This window comes from Xylocopa sonorina, chromosome 6 (assembly GCF_050948175.1).
Source record: "Xylocopa sonorina isolate GNS202 chromosome 6, iyXylSono1_principal, whole genome shotgun sequence".
NCBI lineage: Eukaryota > Metazoa > Arthropoda > Insecta > Hymenoptera > Apidae > Xylocopa > Xylocopa sonorina.
In genome coordinates this window covers 11386573-11400000 of record NC_135198.1, presented here as the reverse complement: position 1 = coordinate 11400000, position 13428 = coordinate 11386573, and the positions used below count along the sequence as shown (strand labels likewise).

Below are 13428 nucleotides of genomic sequence, written 5' to 3'. Positions count from 1 at the left end.
CGGTTACACGTCTAAGTGAACAGTCATTTACGAAAGTCGACTCGAGATGATACTTTGAAAACACGCGGATGAGATTCATAAAGTTGGGTGGTTTTACAAGTTTGTGCTCGTTTTACATTACTGTACGAAAGTTGCGCGTCTTTAGTACAGTAGTGCAACCGTATCACTTGCCCCTGGAACAGTTCATCGGATATCGGAAATGTTAGTCTTGCTGCCAAAGATTTTTACCAGCTGATCCTCGTAATCGTCGATATTACGCTTCATAAGCTCCATGCAAGGACCGAGTAAGCGTTCGAAAGCTTCAACGTCCAAAACTGAAAAAGTTGCATGAAACAAGAAAAATGACTCCAATTTCTCACGAATTGGAATAATATTTTCGATAATTAGACGTATCTATCAGCGCGGAATACACTCATCTCTCGACTTGTACATGATACTTTTTGCACGCGATAATTAATTCCGCCATTACGCGATACTTTTTATACGCGATCTCTCTACGTGGGATTATGTTAGAAAATTAGTTCTCCACGATGGCGTGGAACTGGTATAACGTTGAATTCAAGGGACGAGTGAAATCCCCATGGTCAGACGGCAAACCATGATTTTCACCATTTTTTACACGGCAATTGTAAGATTTATTCAGCGTTTCTCGCATGACTCGTCTTTCTTCCAAACCGTGTCACAGAGATATCAGGTCTTGCGTGTCTGACCAGAGCTGAATGGGACGCGTTAGGATGCGAAAAGAGAACTTACAGGCCAGCTTTACGTCGCCCACAGCGTAGGCCGAAGCAGCGCGAGGTTTATGTGTCACGAGCGCCAACTCGCCTAAGTACCCACCAGCGGGTACTCTATTAATCTGCAGCATCAAACAGAATGGCAAATGACATCTATACAATCGGCGATGTATCTAATTAGCACGGCAGTTTCCTAGCCAACACGACCACGGGTACCAGAACCATCTCTCACCGTAGCCGAGCTATCTAGGTCACCCGCGATCGTCGCAATTATGTTACAGGTAGGAAAATGGAAACCAATGAAGCCGTCGTACCTCGATCTCGCGGCCGTGGTCTCCAATTATGGTGATCCTGACAACGCCGTCCTCGACGAAGTACATTCCATCAGCTGAGTCGCCCTGTCTGATTATCTGCTCGTTGCTCGTATACTGCTTTGGTACCAGGGCATCCGCCAGATTCATGCGCTCGTACGGCTGTAAGTAGGAAATTTTCGACGTTAACGCGACCCTCCGTACCAACGCTGAGTACCAATGAAACAATCTTCAAATCAAAGTTGAAGAAAATGTAAAAGGTGTAAAGTATTTGAGAAATTGTAGATGAAATTACTCGACGATCAACTAGAAAAATGTGCAATATTATCAGATTGGATATTTCTTGCAGTTAAAAGCAATCAGTTCTGCGTAATTAATTGCGTACGAAAATCTATTAAAGCGAACGTTAAATTGGCTCGTTGCGAAACAATGAGCCCGAAAGTAAATGCTTAACAATTTTAATTCTAGCTGAACGTTTCTTGGCAATCGGTCTCCTTTCTGCGCCTCATCCAAAGTTCAATAATACATCGAAAGATGAAATTGCAAATAGTCAGCTGTTACCATCAATCAAACAGAAACTTCCTGAAATACCGTCCGACCGTTTCCTCTCAAATCAGAGCACGAACTTCTTGCACAAGGCGTGTCGGCAGACCTCTTAAACTACGAGTTAAGACGAGGCAATATCGCCCCTAGGCAAAGTCTTCTATTTACGTCCGTCGCCAATGTCTTCCGGTATGAATTCCATAAAACTTGCCTCGAGATACTTGAGCATCGGGACCTTGTTGATAAGGTTCTCGTACATCTTGCGCTTCTTGTAGGCGGACTTCAATAGAATGCGTCGGAAAGTTTGCCTGTCCATGGCCCACAATGTGCCCACGGTGATGGCCTTGATACTGGCCGCCCTGGGCATGTTGTAGAGGAGCGCAAGCTCCCCGAAGAACCCGCGATTATCGTACGTGTGTATCATGGTTTCCACACCTGACTGATCCTTCACGTACACCTCGAACTTTCCTCTGAAAGAGGGACGATTCAATGAGAGATCCGTGGCTTTCACGGCTTGGCATCGCACGGTTTCACTGGCGAGCCTTTCGAGCATAAATCGTGCCTCTTTGAGACAATTATTTATTCATTTACGTCGCCGGATATTTCTCGGCAGGTAGAGCTCGATATTTTAGACAGACGTTTCGCGAGCATCGCGAACAGTTTCGTCAGGGAATCGAATAACAGAGTTATACAAATCGCAGCACTACTTTTCTCCAAATGGACTTATAAGAGTCGAAAGCATCGGCAGCGAACGATTCCGTTCTCCACGATCAATTCCGGCACTCTATCCGATGCGAACATTTAATATTCACCGATAGAGAAATGGAATGGAAAATCGAGATTTAATCATTTCGTTATGCTCGAATACTAATGAGCTTTAATGAAATATTTGATGCTACGTACAGTGGACGTAGATATACGCGCAGCTTAATGTTTGTTACATATTTGTCAGGATATTGTATTACTATATTGGGATAGGGTATGGGCTATACGGAATATCAATTAGGATATTAAAATAGAATAAAGGAGTGAAACGGACGAGAAGTCGATGGTACAAGGCTCGTGACTTAAACCACAAATATTTTACCTCTCGATGACGTAGAAATTGTCACCGTCGTCATGTTGCCGGATAATAAATTCTCCGGGCTGCACGGTCTTCTCGAACATTGCGTCCAACACGTCCGCCATTTGTTCCTGCAAGGAATTCATGTGCACGCGTGTGTGTGCACGTGTGTCGTGAATATTTCATGAGACAGAAAACGTTCGTGCGTTTTTTTTCTTTTCTTTTCTAACATTCGAGAACAGCTACGATAACTACCGCGAAAATTTCGAGTTGGTTGGTCCACGAGCATACGCGCTGTGTACACCATCGCTCGAAGCTCAATCGACCAAGGTTTTCGAATACCTACGAACACTAGTATAGACGTGCGAAAGACTCGCGTTAACTCCGAAATGGCCAGTATAAAAAATCGTTTGTATTTCAAAAGGTTACACATAAATCGATACATGAAATGATACATAAAACTTGTATATCAATCGTCAGCTATAAAAATGGTGGTTCCGTCATGCGTAGCGGTCCGCAGATGCTCTAAAAGCTGGTTATACTTGATTGTTCCTTCGCGACTTCCTGTACGCCACGTGGTTATTAATAGTTATAATGGATTGAACGATCTCTAATTAAAATTGATATCATTGCGATAGGAGTAGCCGCGCGTTCAGTTGGTCATTAATAGTTTACATTATTTTGTAGCACACTTAACACGCTCGGCTCATTTTCTCCCTCTCGCTATGCGATATGTACATAGCGCAATTCATCCCCAAGAGTCTGGAATCCCAGAGTGGAGCAGATTACGCGTTGTATGTATACTCATTGGCATTTCCACGAGTTGGCGCGAACCCTCGCCGCTCTGTATTCCCGTTTCAATTACGCGCAGGCCAAAGAGAGCGAGCGTACGTGTACTATGTTTAAACTTACCTCGTCTAGAGCCCGAAACAGAAAAATATGCTTCACGCTGTCGCTCAGCCTCTGCCGTTGCTCGTCGCTCTTCGGATGCACCATCTGCAATCAATGAACGCCGACCGATTAATCTCACGCATGGACGAATTTCTGGTCTAATAATAATTTTGTTCACTTCACTAACCCATCGTGTGTTTGTCTGTCATTTTTTTTCGCTCTTTTCTATTTCGTTATTTCAATCGCGATCGCCGTTTCGCTTTCCTCTATGATTACTGTAACTTCTGCAAATTGGACAGACGAAATTTTTTATCCGCATTCATCAACTATACGGACTATTAATGGTTAAGGAATTACATATGCGATCATCTCGCGGCACGCGTCGATATTTTAAATTAATTGCAGCGTGATCGATCGATAGCGCCAGGCTTGAATATATACCGTGCCCGTTATAAAAAGAAAGGGTTTCCCATTAGATACGCGTGGGTAGATTGCACAGCACGGTAAGTTTAGAAAAAATAGAGGAAGAAAAATCGAACTCTCTTTTACGATCTTACGTTTCGTTTATCAGCGGCCAGTATCTGCCGGTGGCGTTGAAAAAAAGATAGTCCAAGAGACTCTAAACTGCCTCGGATGGTAATTGTCGGTTAGCTTTTTTGTCCCCCCCCCCCCCCCCCCCCTCCTCCTCACCGTAAAAACTATTATCGATTCTCGTAGAGGACGATACACTAAACGATACCCTCTAGTTACGGCTCTCCGTACAGCTGTTCCGAGCCTCCCGATCTGCTTTTTTTAGAAACCCACGACAAGGATAAACAAATGTAAGCCACGTATCGTTTCATGTTCTCTGACCTTTCCGTTCGACTCTGACTAGTTTCAAAGGTGATAGCCGATATCTAGCATTGTTCCAATCGCGGTTTTTTTCAAGTTCTCCACCTATCTGCTTCGAAACGATATCGCGTTTTAACCTTTGAACCGTTTTCCACGTACAGACACGTTCAGAAGTATTTAAAAATTCGTAGGACGATTTTGTAGACTCCACATTTATTTAAAACCTACGCTTCTTTTTCCATTCACGAGATGTTCGTCCAATTATTGGCTAGAAATGTTCTCCGTAAGGAAACACAAAACGCACGGGCACAGCACTTAATGAAATTTAGCGAGTGATATCATCAACTTGTTTTAAACATTTATTAGAATTAAACGAATGTTCTAATACTCTTGAACGATGGCGTGCGTGTCTTCGAACACCTGTTACTTATTAGAACCGTAGAGTTCCTCAGTGACCCAGAGAAATCGCGTATCGTACGCGCGTCCCCGTTCCGCGGAATCAGTCTGCCTTCTCAATTAGTTCATCTGCATCCTAATCGCACGATAACGCTTAACGCCGGTGCGAGCGCGCTTAATTAACATTTTCAAACGGCAAGTTTCCTCCATGCGATAGTTCGGCTCGCAATAACGCGATCGTCGCGTTCGAACTTTCGCATAAAGCGGCGAACGACAAACCTGAAACGCGTAGAGGAGGACGCGACAGAGGCGGCATTATCTAATTGCCTTGATTAAAACGAGATCGTGGGAGGGAATTGAAAATTTCGTTAGAAAATTGCGTTTTCGAGACCCGCCTTGTGTGCATCGATCACTCGACTAAACGAGTTATATATAGGTACATTGTATTCACCGCGGTAGAACATCGCTGAGTGGTTCACTCAAAACGGTGCACCTGATTATCTTCTTTGATGTTAAACGGAAGCATCAAGGTCTGCCTCTACTAATGTTGAAGTTTCCAATTTTTTTGCGCCGTTCCATCCAAGACCACCGAGAGATATCAGGAATTAATTTTTAATCACACGTTTCTCGAGTCATCTTATTATTCGGAATCAGAATCTAACGAATAGATCGGACGCAATAAAGCTCACGCGCTAACTGTTGCGTGAACTTACGAGAAACAAGTTTAAATTTAATTCTTCGATATCTCTCTTACGGTCTTTAAGATGAATTTTACATTGGTAAGGCAGACAAACCCTTTAAATTAATTGGGAGACTCGGGTTCTCTTTATACTCGGGTTCTCTTTATACTCAGTATTAAAGATCTACGTATCGAGCTCGAAACTACGTATACGCAATTGATTCAAATTGAATCTATGTCACGTATCACGTACGCGTTTTTGAAATATAGTATAGCCAGCTATATAGGCTGGTCAAATCGGCCAAAAAGACAACCGTCCAATTACTGCGGGCATCGTATCAACGCTTCACACGAGAGGCGATCAAACTACCATCGTCAGGTATCGATTCGCCTTGCTTTAATCAACTGGCTCGACAATAATACGTATATGTATCTATATAAAAAAAGACACGTGGTCACGCTTGAAAAAATATCGATAGCCTTGATCGGTCTAATATGTATCTACGAAACTGAACTCTGTATAGGTCTTTGGTACAACTCTTACGCCACCTTAGCCCGCCACGATAAGAAACATAATTTCATACTTCCAGCTAAGTTCACCGCGTATATTTTAAACAGCTTTTCCGATCGGTTCGAACAGCTTGCGTTAATCAATATAATCGAGATCGACGCCACCTTTTGAAATACTTTCCTAGCGGTACGATCCCGATACCAGGAGCCTTGCCCGTGTGTCTACCCCTCGTTCTTCCCCTTTCACATTCTCTCTCTCTCTCTCTCTCTCTTTCTCTCTCATTCACAAACACATTCACGTGTACATCTATGTACACGTACGTCGTACACATGTAAGTCACGTCGGTAGCGGGTTATCGAACACGCGCTCTGACGTCACAAAGGTACATCGTTCGCATCGTCGAGCAAAGTAAATCATCCCGTTTCGTCACCCGCGCAGCCTGAATACGCTGTGGTGTGTTTCGATAATGAAGAAAAAAAAAGAATATAGCAGTTAACTTCTACGTTTTTCATGCGATGCACGTAAACGAACGAGCGTTGGACAGACGTCGAACTTGTGGGTCCGTCTTGCCCGGGCACGTTTTCCGGGAATTCCGTATGCGGTTTCTTTCGAACCGATCGAAAGGCCGTGTGTTATTATTCGAACGAGTCGTAAAGCATCCATATTTAGCTTTTATACACTCGATCCGTGTGTCCGTGTGTACGTGCACGTTTTTTCTTCCTGTATGAACGTCGGCGTACGTGAAACGCGTTAATCCTATCCTTGCAACGTTCCAACGTACTGGAATAAAGGGTCTATTTTGTCGGTCCCTTCGACTCCAGCCGAGTCGATAAGCGATGATGCATCGTGGATGAATCTAAAGCGATCGTGGTGTCCAATTAATACCAATCGTTCTATCGATTAAACGTTGTTTTCGTAAGAACGAGAATGCATATGGGAAACCTAGCAGACTTTGAAACGACCTTGCCTCACGATGGCCAGTTGATAATCGAACTCGAGGACGACTCGAAACAGGACAGAGCGTGGTTACCAGATGCGATTGCAACTCGAAGAAGTCAAGCCAAGGTCATCGTCACCTTAGTCTCAAGTAAAAACATTGGCATCGGGATTATGCGAGTCCGCGTAGCATTCTTCCCACGTGCGTGACATCAGAGTAAGGCCCCATGAGACGAAGCCCGTGATTTCCAGGATGTTTATCCCAAGGGAGGGAGCAGGACGCATGTTCCAAACATAAGGAAACGTGCGAGGAGAGAGTACAGGTTCGCTTTTCAGAGAGACTGTGGGATTGATACTCTATCGACCACATGGTTCCTTGCGTAACGTGATCAAAAGTACATAGATAAGAAGATAAAGAGGGAATCAAAACGAGAACACCAAATTGAAACAACCGAACACTTCTTGGATAAGATGAATGAAGTTTAGAAATTGGAGAACGTACCTTAATTCCATCGTCCTCTTCATCCTCTTCAGGATTGTAGGCTTCAGCGAAGATGCTCTTCCTTCTTATCGCGAATTTCCCGATCGGCGGCTCTGTAATAGACGAGGCGGATTGTGAACAGAAAATTTGAAAAAAACGACACAATTTCAGTTTTCGTAATCATCGATTGTTAAAAGTGTGTTAAAAAAATCGAAAATAAGATCGATATCGAATAGAAGAAGAAAGGCACGAGTTAAGCGGGAAGAATCGTACCGGTCTCCATTGACGTGCACATAGTACTAAAATTTTTGCGAAAGTCGCCAGGTATCAGTAAAGCGGTGAACCGGTCGGTTTTCAAATACGCACGCAGATATCGAGTTTCGAAATCGATAGAACCACCCTGCAAACACGCGCTCAAAGTGTCCGCGGGCAGGTACGTCGCACGATCACGGGAGGTGGATTCGACGCGATTGGAAGTCGCATCCCGAATGAAAATCACTGGCTTACCTTCATCGACGGACTCGTCCGGCGTAGAAGAGGCGGTCTGCGCAGGGTCTCGAATCAACTGAGTTTGACGACTTTCCCGAAGTTGCGTGAAAAAACCTATGGCATAGTCGATGATATCCACTGGTTGCTCCAACAGATAACTGATCGTGAACTCTAACAGAACGTCCCGTAACTCGTCCGGCACTGTAATCTTGCCCGCGTTACGTTGACAACTCATTTTTTTTCCTCTCTAACACCGAAGGATGTTCGTTACGGGCACACACTTAGAACCGATGTTACGCCGGCGATTGATGACCAGGCGGCAGGAAATCGCGCTAAGCTAATTCTATCGTCAGATCGCGAACGGTCGGGCGGCGAGATCGACGTGTCACTTGTCAGATGCCGAAATTCTCTTATCACGTACCGTAACAAGATCAGGAGAACGCAAGGCCCCACGCGTTCCGCCCACTTTCGCGTTGGCCAACCACACTATCAGCACAGCTCGTACGGCTATCCGGCTATCGTTGAACCGCTTTGCCCCGTCGACACCAACTCTCAACGATTTTTTTCTCTGACACTACATAAAGCTGCGCGGAACATATGACAGGCCAAATTGCGGGATGCGACTCAGTCGCAAAGATGGCGACTATTTCACGGCGCGGGTCTTCGCATCAGCAGACGGATCGCACGGGACATTTAACTGGGAAACAGCGGACAAATTGAGCATCATCGAACGGCTACAATTGTATAGATCGTAGACCGACGGTGAACTCCGATACGTACCGCGTACTGGATTTTCACCGCTTTCGGATATCACTTTCGCACCTACGGAAATCGTCCGGCCAATGAGACACCCTGATGTTTGACGTACCGTTCCGCACGACCCTCTCCTTATTGGCTGCCGAGAAATTTTAAATGTAACTCGGTTAACGCGTGTTGCGTATACGGTTTGACAAATAATTATTACAATTCCTTTTTCCTTAAGTCCGATTCTTATTCGCTGGAACGATGCCCCCTGCAGGCACATGCGTAAGTCATTTTCGACTGGATCGAGGTTGGCAGGCGTTTCTATGTCGAGACGAAGAATTTTTAGCTATGCCTCAAGTGAACCTCAACACGTGTTTCTTATTGAAAAATTTGGATAATGCCGAGTAACATAAAATGAATTACATTTCGTACGTTTAAAGGTCTGTCGTGCACTAATTGTACATGCATGTAAATAAGAAAGACATTTACTCTACTTTACCTGATGATATACACTTTTAGGGGTAGTTATCGTAGATACTTTAGTGGTAAACAAATATTTAAAACAGCCGTGTATAAAGGATGGCGGGGAAAGAGCAGTTCGATGAATTTCTGGGTGGATCCCAGAGATTACCAAATGATATTCACATTATGAAACTTGTTTCTGCGAGAGCTAGCGAAATTGCTGCAATGACGTATTCCATAGGTATGTTAAGCTATACAAACTACGTCGATGAATTAAAGTATTCTCACCTCGTTTACAAAACGAATGGTCAGTCACAAATTACTTGCTGTATTTGCAGAAAATCCTCAGAAAACGAAACTTGTGTTTCAAAAGTTGCCCGTGTACATGCGCAGACGCGTCATGTCCCATAATGTCAAGCGTTTACCGCGCAGATTGCAGGAGGCACATTTGAATCAAATGACCAAATCTGGGTTGCCGTCAAAAATTAAAAGGCCGTCGCGTAAATATCGCAGACGACCGCGTAATCTGTTAGCGGAGTACACTCGAAGGCAAAGAAGCAAAATTTGGTTAGAAACGCATATTTGGCACGCGAAACGTTTTCGCATGATCGAAAAATGGGGCTACAGAATCGCGAGCCACGCGAACGACAAATGCTTCAGAGCGAATTATCGTGCTGTCGCAAAGCACTGTTTGATGCAAGACATTTCGTACTATACTTGCGTCGAGATTAATGGTCCTGAGGAAATTCTGAGAGAAACATTAAAGAGCCATTGCAATCCATCCGAATTAACGTTTGCCGCGAAAATTTTTATAACAGGTACTCGCGAGGGGACCGTAATGTTTTTTAAAAGAAATGGCTATCCCAGATTTCCGATCGGACACGTACATTTTCTTTGGAGACCATGTCAGTCTAATTTAAGAACTATTTGGATCTGGGTGCATCCTTCTTTCCTTGATGATTTTGTAACAGAGATTATATCTAGTTTTGAATTTACATCAAACGAGACACATTCCACTTGTACAAATGGTCGACCCACAGAGTCCTGCTCATATATTAATGAAAAAGATTGCAAATTGAGCATCCATAAGAACAGCTTAAATCGGTTTCGCTTTTATGGACCGTTAACGATAAACGTTCTAACGAGTGCTTTTCATTTACCGAGTATCGACGAGAGATTTCATTCGAAATTGGATGTAACAAAATTTGATGATAGCCAAATGGATTGGGAAGAGGAAAATAAAAATCCAAATAAATCATGGCATGTTGAGTATTACAGTAATCAAGAAAATATCGAATCTTTGAAAATTCAGAAACAGCTATGGCAAGCTTTTAAAACGCTGCAATCACCTAGTCAGTTACCACCAAATATCGTTCTTGGCTTTACAGTCTTAGATCCAAGATTTTATTTGCCTAATAAAAGAACCAAGCCACAGAGGCAGTCGCAAATAATTGAGATAATGTCAATGCCCCCTGCAAATGCAAATTTGAGTCCAATTTGGGAACAGGAAATAAGAGAGAAAGTCAGTAGTATATGTGCAACAACAAGTGCAATTAATAAGCTAAGAAGTCAATGCTTGGTACCTGGTATAAACAATGATAAGTATTTTAATGAACAAGTTATGGCAAAGATACCTATACTATTGCTTCAAAAGTCAGGTGTTGGTACTACAGGTAACCATTAATAATAGTTCTATTATATTTATGAACATATTTAAGTTTAATAAAGACGTTTTTTCTAGGTTTAGATTCTGGGGTAGATATTATTCTACCATCCAACTGGGCCATGCCATTCTGGCTTGCTTGTATATTTCGTTGTGTAAGGGTTGGTGCACTCAGGGAATCGAAATCTATAGCATTTGAATATGGAAATATGCAATCACCGGATATTAATGATCCAGATACACCTGCTTATACAAGAGAAGCGTTAAGCATTAAATTAGAGTTAAAAGAGAAGTATTTCCGTTATCCGCCGAACAGACGCGTAAACTTCGTTAAGCTTGGAATTTCCAGTCCTTTCTTTTGTGAATGGAAACTTTTAATGAAGGAATGGGCGGATACGGAGGAATTTTTCGTGTTAAGGAATCGTAAATTATTACAATTACTGCACAAAAGTTTAACTCAAGAGACTACTATAATGCAAGATGCATTTAACAATAGGAATTGTTTAATTCGCGTTAAAGTATCCATTTTAAAAAAGGGATGTCCTAAACGTTTTGCAGTAATATGTATGCCAACTACAGAAGATATAAAAAAGTTTATGAACAATAAAAAGTGGTCAGGTCCGGTAGAAAAATTAAATATTGATCCAAATGAAACTGTTCGAAAAACGTCACGAAAAAATCACTTAACACTTTTAAAGCAGTTAAAAAGGCAAAGAGTACGACATAAGAAGGCAATAGCTAATAAATTAAGCAAGATATTAAGCAAAGGAGATCTTAAGGAGTTTCATAATTTTAACAATGAAAATAAATCCAAGAATTTATTAGAAATAAGCCGTGAAGCTGTATGTAAGCAGTCTCAAAAGATGTCACAATTATATCTTCCAAATTGTTCCAATGTGCGATACTTCTGTGATAGAGAAACTATGGGATATGTAACAATGGGTGATTTTTCTTTTACAGAGGCAAAAGGTATAGGTTTAGGATATATAACATTAAATTCATTGTTTGAATTAATTGCCAAAGAGCATACCTTTGTTCTTGTCAGAAATATTCAGACAAGACAGTATAGAATTGCACAATTAGAAGTAATAGTGTAGCAAATGAAATTAATTTTGTAGTAAAGTATTACGTAACATTTAATTTTTGATTACACTATGATTGAATATCATGCTATAGATATTCATTTTTTTTTTACAATTTGTATATCTATATTGCGCAATAAACATGTTTACGACGAAAAAATAAAGAATTCAAAAATTGATATCATAAGAACTTCAATTATAATGTCATGTAAGTACACATGAAGATAAGTGTGACTATATATATACATATCTCGTTTACTTCGATGAGTAGGCAGTTCAATCTGAAACAACATTGCGTGTTAAATCTAACCTTGTCGAATTACTAACTTGTACCTTTTATAAAAATTATTGAAATACATTCAACATGACACGAGTAGCTGTTGTAAGTACATTGTGCAATATACTTTACACAATATATTACTTAAATTATTCGTACAGTTGTATACGTTTATTTATATATATCTTACAAATCGAAAATATAGGTAACTGGTGGAAATAAGGGGATTGGATTTGCTATTGTAAAGGGACTTTGCAAACAATTTGATGGAGTCGTATACTTAACAGCCCGTGATGATACCCGCGGAATGAATGCTGTTAAACAACTTGAAGAACAAGGTTTGAAACCAAAGTTTCATCAACTAGATGTTACAGATGAAGCTAGCATTTCTACTTTCCATGACTATTTACAAAAGACATATGGAGGCCTCGATGTATTAGTTAACAATGCTGCCATTGCATTTAAGGTAACTGCAACTTAATTTCTGCATATGGATTCTCCTTTTTTGTAATTTGAAAACGATATATACATATTTTCTGTATTCATATAGACTGCTGCTACGGAACCATTTTCTCTACAAGCTGAAGAGACAATCAGAGTAAATTACTTTGGTTTGAGGAAGGTTTGCACAAAACTTTATCCACTATTGAAACCACATGCACGAGTAGTGCATTTGTCAAGTTCTGCTGGACGCTTATCATTGATCCCCAGCGAATCCTTGAAAAAGAGATTATCAGATTCAAGTCTTACAGAGGAACAATTAGATGATATTATGCGTGAATTTGTTAAGTATGTTAAATTATCGGATTTCATTAGATCATATTTTCTGTTTAATGGATAGATTATAAATTTAAATTAATTTTTTCAGCACTGCAAAAGCAAACACACATTTAGAGAATGGGTGGTCAAACTCTGCCTATGTTGCAAGTAAAGTAGGGGTGTCTGCATTAGCTAGAATTCATCAAAGGATGTTTGATTCAGATTCCAGACAAGATCTTGTAGTAAACTCTGTACATCCTGGCTATGTAGACACTGATATGACTAGTCACAAAGGTCCTCTGACACCTGACCAAGGAGCTGAAGCTCCTATTTTCTGTGCATTACTCCCAGAGAATACAGATATAAAGGGTAAATATATTTGGTATGACAAGTCATTGGTGGAATGGACAAAAGATGCATAAATATATAAGAAAGCAGTTTGATTTTTATAACACATATATTTTTGCACTAAATGAGTTATTATGAATATACTTTAAAAAAATAGTTGCTTTATAATGATTTATGCCAGGCATTCCTTTTCTATATGAAATATAATTCATAAAGAATGATTTCAGA

At 41.2% G+C, this 13428-nt stretch overlaps 3 protein-coding genes across 4 annotated transcripts in view; 2 read left to right on the top strand and 1 right to left on the bottom strand.

Annotated features, from left to right (window-relative positions):
* Pka-r2 (cAMP-dependent protein kinase type II regulatory subunit) overlaps window positions 1–8149 on the bottom strand; it is a 15338-nt gene extending 7189 nt beyond the window's left edge. Inside the window, exons 1-8 of one of the 2 annotated variants that reach the window (XM_076897301.1) lie at window positions 7884–8149; window positions 7398–7489; window positions 3564–3647; window positions 2676–2782; window positions 1800–2058; window positions 1049–1207; window positions 754–856; window positions 1–314 (exon numbers count right to left, since the gene is read on the bottom strand). The exon at window positions 1–314 is cut by the window's left edge and continues 7189 nt beyond it. In XM_076897301.1, the coding sequence (XP_076753416.1) occupies window positions 184–314; window positions 754–856; window positions 1049–1207; window positions 1800–2058; window positions 2676–2782; window positions 3564–3647; window positions 7398–7489; window positions 7884–8100 (1152 nt within the window). In that variant the 5' untranslated portion in view covers window positions 8101–8149 and the 3' untranslated portion in view covers window positions 1–183. Of the gene's footprint in view, window positions 315–753; window positions 857–1048; window positions 1214–1799; window positions 2059–2675; window positions 2783–3563; window positions 3648–7397; window positions 7490–7883 lie in introns of both variants that reach the window. The other variant, XM_076897302.1, reaches the window with a different exon arrangement.
* Window positions 8150–8203: 54 nt separating this feature from the next.
* Window positions 8204–11831, top strand: Pop1 (POP1 ribonuclease P/MRP subunit). The gene is made up of 4 exons (XM_076897288.1): window positions 8204–9049; window positions 9129–9312; window positions 9410–10744; window positions 10813–11831. The coding sequence occupies exons 2-4, from the start codon at window positions 9189–9191 to the stop codon at window positions 11829–11831; spliced, it is 2478 nt and encodes an 825-aa protein (XP_076753403.1). The 5' UTR covers window positions 8204–9049; window positions 9129–9188.
* A 258-nt stretch (window positions 11832–12089) lies between these two features.
* Window positions 12090–13289, top strand: LOC143424915 (carbonyl reductase [NADPH] 1). Its single transcript, XM_076897306.1, has 4 exons — window positions 12090–12198; window positions 12299–12559; window positions 12644–12882; window positions 12962–13289. Exons 1-4 carry the CDS (start codon window positions 12181–12183, stop codon window positions 13272–13274), a joined length of 831 nt encoding a protein of 276 aa, XP_076753421.1. The 5' UTR covers window positions 12090–12180; the 3' UTR covers window positions 13275–13289.
* Window positions 13290–13428: the final 139 nt, after the last annotated feature.

Coding starts and splice junctions, on each gene's coding strand:
- Pop1 (XM_076897288.1), top strand. CDS start 9,189: ATGGCGGGGAAAGAGCAGTTCGATGAATTTCTGGGTGGATCCCAGAGA. Junction 9,313..9,409: donor TGCAATGACGTATTCCATAG/GTATGTTAAGCT, acceptor CTGTATTTGCAG/AAAATCCTCAGAAAACGAAA. Junction 10,745..10,812: donor GTCAGGTGTTGGTACTACAG/GTAACCATTAAT, acceptor CGTTTTTTCTAG/GTTTAGATTCTGGGGTAGAT.
- LOC143424915 (XM_076897306.1), top strand. Junction 12,560..12,643: donor ATGCTGCCATTGCATTTAAG/GTAACTGCAACT, acceptor GTATTCATATAG/ACTGCTGCTACGGAACCATT. Junction 12,883..12,961: donor ATTATGCGTGAATTTGTTAA/GTATGTTAAATT, acceptor TAATTTTTTCAG/CACTGCAAAAGCAAACACAC.